The 16,931-nt window shown below is 42.3% G+C and overlaps 1 protein-coding gene across 1 annotated transcript in view; it reads right to left on the reverse strand.

The window, feature by feature from the left end:
• Positions 1-616: 616 nt before the first annotated feature.
• Positions 617-16,931, reverse strand: part of myripb (myosin VIIA and Rab interacting protein b) — a gene marked incomplete at both ends in the record, with an annotated part of 92,425 nt that continues 76,110 nt past the window's right edge. The window contains 14 exons of the mRNA XM_083995336.1: positions 617-660; positions 1,778-1,838; positions 1,988-2,083; positions 2,179-2,340; positions 2,445-2,633; positions 6,468-6,530; positions 6,810-7,577; positions 7,848-8,000; positions 8,924-9,453; positions 9,895-10,063; positions 12,076-12,237; positions 12,994-13,074; positions 13,406-13,503; positions 15,061-15,147. Coding sequence (XP_083851462.1) covers positions 617-660; positions 1,778-1,838; positions 1,988-2,083; positions 2,179-2,340; positions 2,445-2,633; positions 6,468-6,530; positions 6,810-7,577; positions 7,848-8,000; positions 8,924-9,453; positions 9,895-10,063; positions 12,076-12,237; positions 12,994-13,074; positions 13,406-13,503; positions 15,061-15,147 — 2,663 coding nt within the window. The remainder of the gene's footprint in view (positions 661-1,777; positions 1,839-1,987; positions 2,084-2,178; positions 2,341-2,444; positions 2,634-6,467; positions 6,531-6,809; positions 7,578-7,847; positions 8,001-8,923; positions 9,454-9,894; positions 10,064-12,075; positions 12,238-12,993; positions 13,075-13,405; positions 13,504-15,060; positions 15,148-16,931) is intronic.

Raw genomic sequence — 16,931 nt, forward strand, 5'->3', positions numbered from 1 at the left:
TCAAAAATGGTTAAAATGTCAAAGGTGTTACAATCATCCCTAAAATGAGCAGTACCATCTGATAGCTTTGTGTGTGTGTGTATATGTGTGAACTGACAATCATCTGAAAAAGAAGGGGAGGGGCTTACGGCATGGTAAAATTCCTCGTGACATATCATTTGGTGAGAAAGAAGATGCAGTATAAAACACGGCTCAGCCTCTTTTTGGGACAATGAATCACAGAAAGTTTTCACATGATTTTTCCACATCTTCATTGTACATTAAATCACAATACTCTTGCAAACAGATAGAAAAAAGGAAATGAGAGTTTGTTTTTTCTCTGTCTGTACAGGTATCCGTTTTAGAGTTGGGTCATGAGGAGTGTTTGCAGATTTTAAGGCAGAGACACCAGCTGTCGAGTTATCCGTGCTTTGACGCGTTATGTGCGCAGCGAGGGGGAACATAGAGGATACAGTGGAGAGAGGGAGGGAGAGAGAGCCAGTGCTTGCAGGTGTTGGTCCCTGCTCGGCTTGGAGCTGGAGGCGGACGCTGGGTCAAGGCACTGGATGAGAACGGCCCCCCCGTCCCTGGGGTCCTGAAGTGGCCCTGAGGGACTCGTTGTGCTGCCTGACTGTCTCTACGGCCGAAACGCTTTCACCTGCTGCTCTGGCTCCGACTTTTCTGAAAAAGCAAGGCACCACAGCATAACGGATAATCAGCATTTTTTACAATAAAATGTGACATATGATCCAGAGATGAACAAGGCCGACCTATCATATCTTCCTGGTCATAAATGTAGAGCATGCTGTATGATGGACTGATGAAAGGGACACTCTCTGTTGAAATCAATGACATGATTACATGTCTTGGTCACTGATTTTGCCCCATTGTCCGTCATGCCGTCTTTGTGAAGCCGCTGAAAAAGCCACACTGAATCAGAGCATATTGTGGGGATGCTGGTGAAGAAAAAAATAAGACAAAAATAAAATAAAAAAAGGCCCTAACAGGAAAAAAAAGGCCTTTCACTGATATGAAAAGGAACCGACTTCTTGTTGGTTGATAAAACAGCCTTATCCTCCTGTGCCGTGTGTGGTTCCATTTGGCTGCGTTACATCTAATGGAGCTTTTCAGTTCCTTAGTCCCTTTCTAGCAGATGCATTCACTTTTACATCCATTCAGCGGCCGATCTCTTCTTTCAGGACAAAGCGCAGAATGTGTGACGTTCGCTAAAGGTGAAAAACAGTGTGTCCCCTCGTCTCTGTCTCACTGTCCATCTCCAGCAGTATCTCTTTCATTCACACACACTCACACACATGCAAGGAAAGGTACAAGGCTGTTAAACAGTGTTTGTGTTCGGGGAGTATGGACCGATAGTGTACAACTTCACTTTACTTTTGCTTAACCTGATGACTGGAGAGTGTGAAGGAGGAGGTGGGTAGAGTTTCACAGCAGTATACTACGCACCCTCCACATCTGGGATCATTACAATAAAAAGTTGTTTTTTTCATTTAAATAATAATAATAATTGAAAATGTGAAGTGTTTATGTTTTTGGTCATGGCTGAAAATAAATATGGGGGCACAATCCCCTCCTCAGTCCTCTTATTTAACTGTAATACTCAATGAAAGACATATAATGGACATGTAATAAACTATTATTATTTCATAAAAACTGAATTACAGACTCACAACAGCTCATTGCAAAGCATATTTAGATTACTACATTTCATTATTTTCTGTTCACACATATTTTTCTGTTTGTGTTTATTTAATTTATTTCTCTGAAGGGAGCCTGTTACCTTTCATTGGAGGCGCTGGAAGCTTTCTCCGTTGGTGCCGTGATGAATCCAGAGTCTCAGGCTGTAAACAGAAATTTTTGTGTTATTTACTTCACTTTTTAGACACTAAAAATTCAAAAATCATTATTACATATGCTGCTTCATGCTCTTATTTCCTTGAGTGTGAAGGGTCTTTTGTGTGAAAAAGAAACTTGAAGGGCGGTGGGATACCTTGACCTTTGGCTTGCACTTGGAGAAACGATTGCAGACAACCACGTTCAACCCAGCTGTTTTCAGAGCTGATATTCTGGCTTCAATGTTTGATATCTTAAGTGAAGAAAAAGTGTAAATTGAACAAAAATGACCCAATACAGATCTAATCTTGGCTTCCATATCATGTGTGTGTGCTCCTTCTGTAGTACCTGTAGTTCAGACTGCTGGACCTGAGCCGCTGCTGTGGCCACCTGGTCTTCCAGGAAAGACAGCTCTGTGTCAGTGGTACCACTGCTGATGCTGCGGGCACACTGCTCTAGGTCGCCCAGCGCCCCCTCTAGGCCGTACACTGCACCAGCAGCCAGGTACACCTGCAGGAAGAAGAGACACCTAGACTTTTAGTTCCCATTAAGATTGATTCGCCACATCCTTTCACTGCCCAGTGGGAATCCATGGATTAAAATGTTGAACTCACATTCTCCTCCATCTTGGTCAGCCTCTGGTCCAGCCTGCGGGTCTCTGAGCTGCTGGAGATGGGAGAAGCGCTCATGGACTCGGTCGGGGTGTAGCTCTCACCTCCGGCTTCGCCTATCAGCTCCTCTGTCGCATTCAAAACCTTCAGCACCTCTGTAGTGATGCTGCAGAGGGAGGCTGCCGAGTACTTCTGCTTCATTTACAGAACACACACACACGCACACACACAGAGTAGAAATGTCAGTTCTCTATGCGGTAACTCCTGAAGAGACCCCTGTACTGTAGGCTACATAACATCTGTAAACACCACATTAATGACAAAACAAGGGTTTGATGTAGATATAAAACCATAATGAGGAAGGGGGATGCAACAAAATGCAATTATGCCATCATAATGTTGGGGCATTATTAAATCATTAGGGTAGGATTAGGAAGAAACATCTCAAACTGAGGAGCAGCAAACAAACTTAAAGTACCTCTACCACTCAAAACTCAACCCTGTGTACTCAAGCTGCAAAGTGTAAAATAACACTGTGCGGGTGACACACACATATCATTGTCACACCTTCTCTGTTGTTTATTCAGTTGTTTTGTGAACACACACATCTGCACATGCTTGACCTGGAAGACAAATCAGAAGGTGCTGGAAGTGAAGAAAAGAGAGGGAAGCAAAGGAGATTCAAGGTGGAGGAATTATGGACATTTTGTTTTTTGGGCTTTGAACAGTTATAAGCTGCAGTGGACAGAATATGTGTCTGTACTTTTCTGCCCATTTGAAAGGGAGATTGATCTCAAACAATAGAAATAGGAATTATGGTGTTCAATCAATTCAATTCTGAGATGAAAACCTAATGTATGTTCATTACAGGCAACGGCCAAAAACATTAGAACATAGCCTACTGATAAAAATAATCTGTTTTGACCTTTTGTTTAAAAAACAGAGTCAGTCCAAAAGTTGTTAAATGTCACAGTCTCAATTAATTAATTTGGGAAAATGCCTTTGACAGACAAATTTAAAAAAAAAAACATGTTAGTCATTGTGTTTAATGTTGGTCAGTGTTATGATCAGCTGGATCGTCTTGCTAATCTAAATCCAAGATAGTTTCCACATTCAGGGCTGTTTGTACCAAAGTATAACTCAGTGGTTGACATGTCTTGTAAAGAAAGTTGCTGTTTTTTTCTTAATAGATGAAAACTATGATCAAGAGAAGGAAAATGCAGTAAAGAGACACAGATCGAATTAAATAATGAATGTCTCAGTGGCTGAAGCTTTAATCAGTGAGAATCAGAGGTGTATTGATCCCTCTCAGACACGGTCTGTTTAAGATGGTGACTGGAGAGACACGTAGAGATGAGTAACAGATGAGGGGCATTGCTTTGGTGAGGACACAAGACACAGAATTAGGTGAGAGATGAGAGGCTGCGGACAAACCCTCTGATGTTTCCATCAGTCAGTGATCATGTGATGTATCGGGTTGGTTGATGGATAAATGGATGTTTGGTTGCTACCGATGTTAAAAGACAACTAGACAATTCTAGTATTACTCTAAAGCAGAAATATCTTTCAAGTATAAAAACATGAGGAAATAAGTATGACAACCGACAGTAGGGACAAACTTAGAAACTTTAAATGGGGAGCACAGACAGAGACAGAGATGTAAGGAAGGAGGGCACACATGGAAAATAACAAGTTTTAAAAAAGTGTTCAGTGAAAACTGACAACACAGCCTACACTAAATGAATGTTTGTATTAGGATTTTGCATCTTTGTCATTATTTACAACCACATTGCTTTGCTTTTCCCTCTGAAAGTCAGTGGAGCAGTTTCTTCACATCATTGGTATTAATCAGAATTCTGTATTTGAGCTATGAGACAGTGATGCCACACCTCTGTGGAGTTGTAGGCAGAAAGTAGCCTAGTGAACATCCAAAGGACTCACAATTATGACATTAAAATAAATGGATAAATGTAGTGCAATATACGGAGTGGTTTTAGACACTGCTATTGAATAAACATATCGGTTGTTTTAACAGGGATTAGTTTCCAACAGTTCTGCTTTTATTTAAACTGATTAGTGTTGTGTGTAACAAAAGGAGCTTTTATTCTGAAATGTTTTAACAACCTTTTTCAGGCTCATTTAGACTGAGTAGCAATTTAAAGAGTCCAGTTCAGTTGGACTTTATTATTTAATTTGTGTGGCTACAATGCAAACCAGTGAGATGCCTGCTGTCCTGTGATGTACAGCTGCTAATAGCTAAGCTGCTGAGATGTAGGAGCTTTAGTCGGCCTCCAGGTCTGCTGCCTCTGGAGCCCGGTGGTAAGATAGTCTTGTTTCGACAGAGATTTGTTCTGTTTCGTCTCCCTCTCTAGCCCGGGAGAACTCGCTGACCTTCTCTTCCTGACAGGCAATATGCTGCTCAGCATCCTGTGGTCCGTCCAACACCTCATTTACACGTTCACAGTCCTTCACAGCCTGATAGATTTAGACTAAAGGTCATTGTTGTCTTTTGTCTGTTCATTTCTCTTTGCTGTACAGCACAAGAAGTGTTAGCATGGCTGCAGACTCACACCCATATCTACGCAAATGATGAGCAAATCTCAGCTCGCCTAAATGTATGAATCAGAATCAGTGTATATGATGAAAAAAAAGCTTCATTCTCATCAATCAGCCGTCCTGGCAAATTTCAAAAAACAGCAGAAATAGCTCCCACTCAATGTGTCATACACATTGTAAAAGAAAACCATTATGCACAGGAGCTCTTAATGACTCTGACTAATGACCAGTGTCGACCCACACACACAAATATAATAACACAGGTGGTGAGCTCACATATGTGTGTGTGTGTATTTTTTATGTCTCTTAGCTTTAGTCTGTGTGGGTGGAGGCTTAAAGTCATGAATGGAGAGGATTTACTATATCAACACTGCAACACTGCTTGTAAACCAGGGGATCAGAGATTTTACACCATGTACCTGATGAAGTGAGGGCATTGTCTGAGATTTTATTTTGGATCTGCATCACAGCTACGCTCCAATTCCACAATACACTCTAGCAACATGTCCTACTGTAGCCTACATGCCACTTGAAAAAGGAAATAGCGCAATGTGTGTGCACAAACAGACACAGATCGAGCTGCAACTGTTGAACACCACAGCAAATTCACACTCACACAGAAACAAAAGCAGAAGCCTCATTATTTCCTTATTTCATTTGTCCATACATCAGCAGCACACAGGTTAGTATGAATAGTAACATATTTTTCTACACATCTGTGACGCTTATGTGATATTACTAGATGCTATTTGTGACAGCGCACTAGAATTTGTGCATTCTGACATCTTGAAGGTTTTATTAATAGGGAAATTAGATTTGCAGTTCTTCTCTGTACCTTCCTGTGTGATTCATGCAAAGCTGTGACTCTAGAAAATAGACCCTGCCATTTCACTTTAAGGAGCTGAACTTTACGTTTCGTGGTGTGATGTCACACCATCTACACTATTTGCATAAAGAAACACAAAAATGTAACACCACCACACAACGTGACACATACACAACCACTGCACAACCACTGAAGTGAAGTGAGAAGTTAATACAATACAGTGCATGATGGGATGAGGGATGTCTTATCTGAGGATGTGGGAGATACTGTGCATGCATACATGCTGAATGTGTGTGTGTGTGTGTGTGTGTGTGTGTGTGTGTGTGTGTGTGTGTGTGTGTGTGTGTGTGTGTGTGTGTGTGTGTGTGTGTGTGTGTGTGTGTGTGTACACTATGTGTGTACAGAGGTGTGGTGGGAATTTCATTTAAGTTTAAGTTACTCTCAGATAGTGTAGCCAGGGGAAAACCCACAGTAATCCAATGTGGGCCCCACACAGGAACCACATGTCCTTCGCCCATTGGGGCCCCCATGTTGACCCCATGTTGACCCCACATGGGCCCCAAATGGGTATGTTTGCTTGGTTGTACTTAAGCATCCTGCACATTACAGCGCAGGATGCTTTTGCTCTCTAGTCGATATCTCACCTGCTGTAAGAGAGAGGAGAGCAACTGAAGCCTCTGCTGTTGCTCCGAGTCGCTCTGTCCCTCCTGACCCACACACACACACACACGCATATATCCACACAGAGACACGCAGGCCAGCAAAAAAAAGAAGAGAAGCACAGAGAGGGAAACACAGATGAGGACAGCAGTGATTGTCACACAAATATATGGAGAAAGTGAGAAGACCAAGAGAGTGAAATAAGACAGAAAGAGACGATCAGAAGGCACACGGACAGATAGACAGTACAGATCTAGCAGAGCAGACACAAGACAAGCACAGGACACCGATCAAATGTGTATTATACTTTCTTTAAATCTCTTTACCTGGTTATCTGACAGCACCCCCTCCTGGGATGAAGGTGTAACAGCAGGTGAGCTTGTGCTTGAGCCAGTCCTCCTTCCTCCTGCTCCTTTCTGCGCTGCTTCCTTCTCCACATCTCTTTTATGCTGCCTCTTACTTTGTCTGTTTGGCTCTCTTTTGTCTCCTCTCGTTTGTTCCTGCTCATTGATTTTCTCTTCCAAACTTTCCACGGCTTTCTCTAACCTCCTCTCCCGCGCTCTTCCTTCCTCTCTCACGGAGGCGCTCTTCATTAGTCTCTCACTTCTTTTCATCTCTTGTCCGTTCACTTGCTCCACCGTTTCACTTGCTTTCTCTCTCAATCTGTCACTTGCTCTCTGCCTTTCTCTTTCCGTGTCTTTCAGCCTCGTCTTCTCTCTCTGTCTGTCACTTTCTTTATCTGTCTGTTTGTCCACGGGCCACATAGTGCACTCCTCTTCAGATGAGCTGCAGTCTTTGCTGTTGGCACGGTTGACCAGCTGGCTCAGTCTGGATCGTAGCTCCTCTTCCAGAGGGTCCGCGGGCCCTGAGCTGCTGGCCGTGTGCTGGGACTCTGGAGCTAGAAGGTGGGACTGGGGGGGGCTAAGGAACGCCGAATTCAGGGCCGCCGTGTCCAAGTCTTCTGGCTCTGGTGTCATGGCATCTAATTTGAAAGCGTCTGGTGCAGCTGTGGCCACGGTCATAGACTCTGGTACTGGCTGTTCCTCGCTTAAACCTCTCTTCAGCAGGGCGTTGAGCAGAAAACCACTGTTCTCCTTGAATTGAAAGAGATACAGAAGAATACAGATAAAGAAAACAAAACAACAGTAAAATATCTACAAGAGAATACACTTAAAAAGGCTAACAAAAAACCCCAAAACTAAAGACTTGAGATTTGTTGAAGAGATTATGACTGATTAAGCCTGCAAACGTAATTTGCTGCCTCCCACTGGTAAAACAATATTTAACCATCACTAATTTTTTCTTCTCTGGCAAAGTTTAAAGTCAAACATTCTTTATAATGATCTATACTTGTGATCGTTTACCTGCACTATGGGGTAGATTGTAGACTGTGTGTGGCTCTGGGCTGCAGGCCGGCTCTGCTCTGTTGACGACTCTCTCTTGCTTTTCCTGCGTCGCCGTGACCTCCTGACGGGGTCGCTCTGCCTCTCCTCGGCCTCGCTGCTGTCTCCCATCACCTAGGGAACAGCGGTGGAAAGAAGTGAGAACATTTTCTCAACTATTGTACTTAAGCAAACATATGAACTTGTCATAGTGATGTTACAATACTTATCGCTCCGCAACATTTCATATAGAAATATTTTACCCTTTGTTGACGTTTACTAATGATGTTGTATTTGCATTTGAATAACCGTCATGGACTCAAAGATGATCTCAGTTATTTCATAAAAAGAGCAAAGATTAGAAAAAACCATATGTATCATGAACGCAAAGTTGCACAGCTTTGCTTTTTCTTCTCTCTTGCTTCATTAATCATCTCACGGTCACTCAGGTTTATCTTGTGCACCAAACTCCATATAAAGTAGCTAAAACCATCTTTTCACGGCTAACTAAATCTGTTACTTATGCATTAAGATCTAATAATGTCACACACAATAATCCACTGCATCACCTACAGGGGCAATTTTTAAGCAGTATGCGTATAGTATTTACTATTCACAAAAAGAGGTTGTGCTTCAACAAAAGGGTAATTTAAATCAGAGTGCTGAAACAAAGACTTAATATGAATCAAAAAGTTTGCAAAAAACTTGCAATGACAGCACATCTTAATTAATAAATGTGAGGACAAAATACCCACATTTCACATGATTTATTCTGCCTCACATCATGCAAAAACACTCTCTGATGAAGGCTGCATAGCCAAAACGTATCAGCGTGTTTTTGCATGATGTGAACCAGAATAAATCATGTGAAATGTGAGTATTTCGTCCTCACATTTATTAATTAAGATGTGCAACCAGTGCAAGTTTTTTGCAAACTTTTTGAGTGATTTACTATTATTTGTCTAGACTGAAGAAAAAATAGGATGTGGATTCTTCTTGCACTGTTGACTGTTAAAGCCTTCGTTCACATTAGACTTTGTCAGATAGAAAGAAATCACCTTGGGGTTAAAGTTTACATCCAGTGCCTCTGAATGGAGCGGGTACGGGGAGCAGTTCTGGTGTAGGTGTTGGTGGTACAGGGGCTGGTGCTGGGGAGGATGCAGGTGCGTTTCCAGAGGTCCTTTCTTCCTCAACAGGTTATGGGGTGTTTTGCGAGGACATGCGGACAACACCGACGAAGCCTCTGAGTCCGAGTTAAGAGTCTCTGTGTTGGTGTACTGGCCAGAGGATGGCGAGGTAATGGGCAGGTGCTGGGTGTACGTCCACTCCGGGTCGTGCTGCGAGTCCGTGTAGTAAGTCTCATCGGACAGTTTGCGCCGGAACTGTCTCAACGCCGCGCCCCAGCCGCCGTCGTTGTCCTCGTCCGAGTCGGATCCCATCTCGTCGTAGGCCGAGACGACGCCCGACTCCTTTTCCAACACGCTGAACACCAGGCTCTTCCTCTTGGTTAGCAGACTGGGCCGAGACAGCTGAGAACTGTGCAGGGCGATCCAGTTACCGTCTGGACTCTGGAGCACTGAAGACGCACCTGGATGCACATGAGCAGACAGGAGTGTTACAGCGCGTTTCCACCCGGATCTCTAACAAGAGCCTTTAGGGATGCAAACGTTTGAGGAACAGGCTGAGTTGGTTATATTTTCAAGGGCTAATGACAGTTCAATACATTACAGAGAGATGGTAGATATGATCCAACCACAAAGGGATAAATGAATCAAAATGTTGCATCAATCTTTATTCCAGGTCTGAACATACAGTATCTCACATGACATAAATAATGAATGCATCTGTTTCTGCACATCTGTAATGGTTTATCTTATATGTGATGTCTTATAGATATTGAAAGTGAATACAGAATATTATTCTCCCATGTCTGAGTCTATTATGAGGCATTATAAGTGACTTTTTGAGGAATGAGTTCACCTAGAAGGGGAAATCAAAAGAAAATCTGTTTGGCCTTGGTGATATTTACTGGAGTTGTCCAGGCGATCGACGCTCTTCCAGCTGGGTAGCGACGCGGCCTTGGCCTCCCTCTTCAGAGAAGCGTACTCCTGCAAACTGCCACCTGCTCCGGCGCCCTCCTCTTCTGGACCTTTGTCTGGGGAGTCGTCACTGGTGAGGGAGAATGCCGATCGAGAGCGCTGCAACACACAAATCAGATCAAACTGTTGGAGTGAAAGGTACATTTACATTTATTCATTTGGCAGGAGATTGTATTCAGTATGTCAAAGTATAGATGTATCACAGTTGTTGTAGATAATTGGTATGCACTGCAAAAACTCAAAATCTTTCCAAGAATATTTGTCTTATTTCTTGTCAAAATGTCTTGTTTCTAGTCAAAACTATTCTCTTTTCATTTAAAATGAGACTCGTCACTTAAAAAATAACTTGTTTCAAACAAATTTTTACTTGAAATAAGTAGAAAAATCTGCCAGTGAAAGCAGGTTTTTTGTGCTTGTAATAAGAAAGAAAAACTTGCCCCACTATCAGATTTTTCTACTTATTTCAAGTGAAAATATGCTTGAAAGAAGTAAAAAGTGTCTAAAAACAAACTGCTTTTTATGTGATGAGTCTTATTTTAAGTATAATGAGATTGTTTTGATTAGAAATAAGACAAATATTCTTGGTAAGATTTTGAGTTTTTGCAGTGTGGATGTAAAGGAAAACACTTGAACTGTGACTGTGAGTTGATATTTTCATCAGCAGGTGGCGCTAGTAAACAACTAAACAACAAGCAAGACAGGGGACGCTCAACAACTCTCTCCTTGTGCGTGTGTGTGTGTGTAACTGTGTATGTGAGACAGAGCCTGTGGCATTATCATCAGGATGCTGCACTGAAAATGAGAATTGAAATATGGAGGATTAAGACATCATGAAGATGCATAGACTCATACAAACACTGAAGGTGAGCAGTCAGTGTATATGAAGAAAGGATGATAAAAAACCAACATTACAGTATGCTTCATTATGATTAAAATAAGGTACAGTGCAGATTTGAGCGTGCATGCTTTGCGTCTCATCAAGTGTGTTTGTAGAGCGCTGATAAACAGAGCCCGTCCCATGGCGGGCCGAGCGGTGGAAGAGAGGATCCCTCCGAATTTCACAGGACTTTGATCTTCGCTGAATGAAACAGCAGGAAACAGAACGGAGAGGCCCGGGGAGCGCAGCTTTGATGCCTCTCTCACACGGGACGATGACAAATCTCTACGAGTCCCTGCTGACTAGTAGTGTGAACCACTGTCAGGTGTGTGTGTGTGTGTGTGTGTACTGCTAATTCAAGTATACACTGTACTATGTATCTCTCATCATGAACTGTCTCTATCATGAACTGTATCTTGTGACGTATCATCGTATGAGAACTGTCTTCTTTGCTTTTTTGAGGTATGAAATTCTAGGTCCAAATCACATTTGTAACACTTTTCATGCTTTGCTTTGCCAAATTAAAAGGAAAATAAACTGTAACATTCTTCAAAACAGTGGAAAATGCTCTATTAGCCATACACCTTTGGGTCTACTCTGCTGCCTCGCAGTGTGTTATTACTCCTCACAGAGACACAATTTCTCTGCCAAGTGCAAACAATGGTCCACATTCGTTTAAATGCTTTTTAATGTGCATCTGGCTCTAATAGAAACTCACTCACTTTAGAGAATATCCTAATCCAGGAACTATTATATCTTTTCACAAAGGAATAATTAGAAGTGAAATGGACTCATGACCACAGGTTTTTCACTGTGGTGAAAATCCGACTAAATACGCTGCTCAGTGGGACCACATCAACGCAGCGGCTGGTGCTACCGAGGAGTGAAAGTCATTTTCTGCCAACCCCCGGCATTCCTGTGTTTTTTTTAAACCTGGCAAACACACTAAGACAATGACTGGTCCACCCAGAGGAAGACATACCAAAAACACAGACAGAGAACATTATACTGAAGTATATGTACTGTGAAATGAAGTGAGGAATGTACAGCAGCTGCTTGTACACTAGGAAAAACAAACCACCCTTCTTTTAAACACATGCCGCGCAATCGAAGCGCAAATCCTTCTGGTCAACACCCACTAACGGCAGTTTTTGGTTCGACCTCACATCGCATTGGTTTCCATTTGTTTTGTGTCAGCTGAGTTTGTACAGTTTGAGTGACAGTATGGACTGACCCAGAGGGAGTTGGGGGTCTTGGGGAGGTCCTGTGGTCCTTGTGAAGAAGTGTGAGGTTGAGATGGAGAGGGCAGTTCACTGGGCTGAATCAGGGACTGAGGCTGAGGCCAGACAAAGTCATACTCTGTCTGCATCTCTGAACGCTTCCTCCTCTGGATGATCTGAGGAGAAAAGACAGGAAGGAGAAGGTGGAATAAGATGAAGAAGTGAGAGAGATGTGCTGTATGAGAGCATATAGTATAGTGAGCTTTATTTAAATAATAAATTCTAACTGTAAAATAAAAATACAATTCCCTAACAGTATTTTAAATTTATTCATGAATAATTTGTTATAATGAAACTCTAAAACCATTAATTCAGTTTTCATTTGAATTTTCATGTGATATTATGCGGCAACAACGCTCAAGATAAAAATACAGTTTTCATTTCAAAGACTTAATGTCCAGCAAAAGTTAATTAAAATGCAAACGCAATCAAACAACGGCAAACTGCAACTTTGTCTCCACTTATGCAGGGGATGCAAATGAGGCGATATGATTAAAATTAAAACAGTTGAATTTGAATGTACTTGTATGCAGATTCCCACAGACTAAAATATCATTTTCAAAGACTGTCTGCCCTCCTCTCAAATAACGTGCTGTAATCTCAATTTCAAAAGCACTTTCAAAAGAGCTTAAGCTGTCTGTGTTCGTGAGCCACGTCTCCTCTAAAAAGGTAACATCAATGCAAATGCTTTTGTTAAACATCACAGCGGTCCACTGATCTGTCAGTCAGACAGTCAACGTGAAAGGATTGGACCTAGCTCCACTTTCCTGTGAGCGTTTACGTCTGAATAATGAGGTTAATGAGACTCTGTGCTTTCATACAAAAGTGGGAAAGTAAACATTCAGAAATAAAACTCTTCTTACTCAACCTACTTTTTGTACAATGGTTGTTGCAAGTTCCTCTATGAGCTCTTCTTTGTGGTCCCGTAGATACCGAGCCTCATTCTGCTTCTCCTACACACACACACACACACACACACACACACACACACACACACACACACACACACACACGCACACACAAATATATTCAGTTCAAAGCGACTGTGAATTACCAAGAGAGGGTCTGTGCAGACGTCTTAGCCAAAAACCATGACTGCATCCCGCTGATACTGACACCGACAGAGAGCAGAAGTAAGAGGCTATGGCAGAGGCAGTGGGGATAGAAAAAAAGAGGAATGAAACGCTAAGAGGAAATAAAGCAAAGAAAGAAAAGAAAAGAGAGAGAAATGGAGAGAGAGAGAGAAGAGAGAGAGAGAGAGAAGATGAACAGAGGGATTCTCACCAAGCTGTCACCGAACTCCTCAGCTTTAGCGATGGCCTCTTCTATAGCCTCTTCAGCGACACGCAGGGCGACTGTGAGAGTCTCTGCCATACTGTGACCTAATATCACACACACACACACATAAATATCTGTGTAACATAGACCTCCTTTAATTACATAACACACACAAGCTGTGTCTTTTACCCACATTGAACCATGGAGAAGAAAGATGGGTTCCTACACACTGTCAATGAATAGTAGATGAATTCAACATTAAACTTTGCACAGACATTCAGAGCTCCCTGAGGGCGAATCCTAATGACTTAACAAATTCATAATGATCTGACTCTAATGCCATCATGAATTTGACTTTTTTTTTTTTTTTTTAAAGGAAATGACTCATGGGCTGCTGTGTATGTATTGCCATGAGCCTTGGTACAGATATACATGTTTCCATCAGGATGAATGGTGAATGATTTGTTTTTGGCCTGCTAATTCAGCCCACTCTCCAACATGGTCGCCAATTGTTGCAGCAGCAGCAGCAGCAGCAGAGAAAAACAACTCTTGAAGGCAATTAAGGTACTTGAGGCAGCAAAACGAAGCAATTAATGATGCTAAGAACATCACAGCCCAAAACAACACAAGAAAAACTTTGAAAATATACCTAGAGCCGAGCTGTTTACGTGGAGCGGCTCAAATGACTCATTACAGCCTCAAAGAAGTGCTCACTAATGACAGGAAGTAACCTGAGTCCAGGTTAGAGGAGAGTGGTGGAGGAGGGAGCCAACAGCAGCGGTGTGGTGAGTATGATGCCTGATGAAAGTCTATAAGCGTTTCCAATAAAACTGAAGGCCGATGTGCAGGTACATGAACCTTTTTCATTTTCTTTATGCATCTGTTCAGCAGCTGTGCATTACAGCGCTTCATTTGACCTGCACTTAAATCAAAATGCAAATTTCACAGAAGTTTTACACCATCGGCTGAAAATATGGCCCATTTAGACAAAGCACACAAAGCACTCGCACATAGTGTTTGTTTGTGGGCTTCTCAAGAGCTGCCATTATCTAAATGGCAGATCTTGATCACTGCATAAACAGGTAATTACTACCTAATAAATGAAAGTAGCTTTATCACGAGATTGTGGCTGTTTAAATATTTAGTTGCATACTGAGGTGTGAGTGTGTAAATGTGTTTGTGTAAATAGCACAAGCATGTGTGTCCAGAAGTGTTGTGTGTGGTGTGTGTAGGAGGCTACAATTTTGCATATGTGTGCATTTGTGAGAAATCCTGTCGGTGGTTTTATGTACTCTGTGGATTTATGCTTGTGCATTTAGGTGTGAATTTTAATGTGTGTGCAGTTTAACGCTGAAAATACGACTATGTTGGCGTGTTAGCAATTAATGTCAGTGTTGTGTTGCACCGATTAGATTCTCCCCCACACTCATGCCCCCCAGAATAGTCTCTATTTGTTAAGGCAACAATTAATGAACAATAAAGATAAGAGCTCTGGCTTTTACGAAAATGGCGAAGAAAAAAAAATCAGTATAGCAAAACAAAGGGCAAGACAGAGCTGTAAAGTGGAAAAGATGATATCCGCTATACTATAATTGCATTATTTGTATATTGTAGCTGAAATAACCAATCTAATGCTGCACCATCATCACTGGATGTCTCACCTTCACTCTGTTTGTAGAAGGCGGAGTCACTGCCGCAGACGCTGCCATCGTTGTCGTTACCAGTGCTTCCTTCGTGAACACTGCTTTCTGAAAGATGAAGAGAAACGACACACTCAAACTGACGCCTGTCACAGAGTTGCAAATATTCTCCTCATATCACACCATATAATAACAAAGCTGCAAACATTTCTCTGCTGCACTGTTGCCACATTAAAAGTAGGTTACACCGCACACAATGCCACTAAACCCTCTTTTTGTACTGGTGTCGACTGTATTCCCAGCTCCATTTTGTCATCTTGTCAAGTGTATTATTTTGTTTCTTGTATCTGGTGCTGTTCCCTTTTGTACATACAAAGAAAATAAAAATAAAAAACACAAAGTGACACTTGAAAGGAAAATCTTTCGCTATTCATCATCATCTGAACATCTGATAATTCCCTTTTCAAACAAATCTCATGCAGGCACTTTAAACAGGGATATTCTCAGCAAGTAGAAGCATCACCATGTTGTGTATTTTTTTGTGTGTTTTATCCATAGCTCATTTAGGCCAAGTCTCTTGTGAGTTCCTGCTATATTTGTGCGAGTATCTCTTTCAAACAAAACCCCACAATCTAAACTCTACAGTAACAGCAAAGGGACATTCATGGGAACCAAAATAGGAAGTTAGTGATTATAATTTTTTAGACATGTCTACTTTAAGAGAAGTGGGCGGAGAGAGTAAACAGTGAAAGCCCAGAGAAGGTGTAGTGGTTACAACATCCCTGCCTTCAAAACCACAGATTCCCTTGGTGGCCCATTAACTCCTGTTAGATATCTCTCCTGCGGTTCTCTGTGAATCGCGGCCTTCTCATCACTCCGCCTGTAGAAATGAGGGGAGTGTATTTGGACAGACAGCTCAGGAGAGGAGACCGTTGGACCACAAAGGTAGAGAAAGGAAGTAAGTCCACAGGGTGACCATGCTCAAGAGACACTTACACTTACATCCCCTCCTCTAGTCACAGCCCAATACTCATTGTTAAAACACAGATCCTCCACACACACACACACACACAACACAAGAGCACCTTGGCTTTAGTTCCACCTCTGCTCCTCAGTTTAGCTCATTTCCATCCACTAACCAGAGCCAAAGCAAAAACCAAACCCAGACCCAGGACTCGTTCCAGCGCTTCAGCCTCCGCTGCTGACAAAACACAAACACAACCAAACCGTGTGACTTGACTTCCATCCCTTGGCCCGCCTCTTTGCCTCCACCATTAATCTACTCTTGCAAAGCGTCCCTGTTTCCTCCAGGACAGGCTGCAGTATAGTCACCGTCTGAAATGAGGAAGAGAAGCTTGAAAGCTCCCGGTGGTTTTGGTTTGGTTGTGTGAGTCAGACTTCAAGCTGCCGCAGTCACTCACTGATCTCCGCCATAGGTAACTGTGACACAGCCAAGAACACGGCCACCGCTATTACGCAGCCATCGCTCTTCCACACACACCGCACTGTTTCTGCTGGATGGAGACTTGGTATTTCTCCTGAGTGTAAACACATATTTTCTTTGTGCAAATAAAAGCAATACTTTTAAAGCTTTTTTTTTTTCAGAGAAGGTTTAATAGGTTCAACCCATAAAAATACAAAGCCAAGAAAACAAATACATCAAAACCGAAGACGCTGACAGCTTCTTCTGTTTTCCCATGACAGCGGCAGGGATACAGTCAGCTGTCAGATACTGTGTTACAGCCTCGCTGAAAGATGAGCTGCTGTTTGTCAGAGCTCTGTGACATTTCCTTGTGGAACCTGTGCACCAGCAATCACAGACTCTTACATTACTCTGCCTTGACATGCAGCGACATGCTGTAACTCAACCAGAAAAAACAACGACGATCTTC

Source organism: Trachurus trachurus, assembly GCF_905171665.1.
Source record: "Trachurus trachurus genome assembly, chromosome: 20".
NCBI lineage: Eukaryota > Metazoa > Chordata > Actinopteri > Carangiformes > Carangidae > Trachurus > Trachurus trachurus.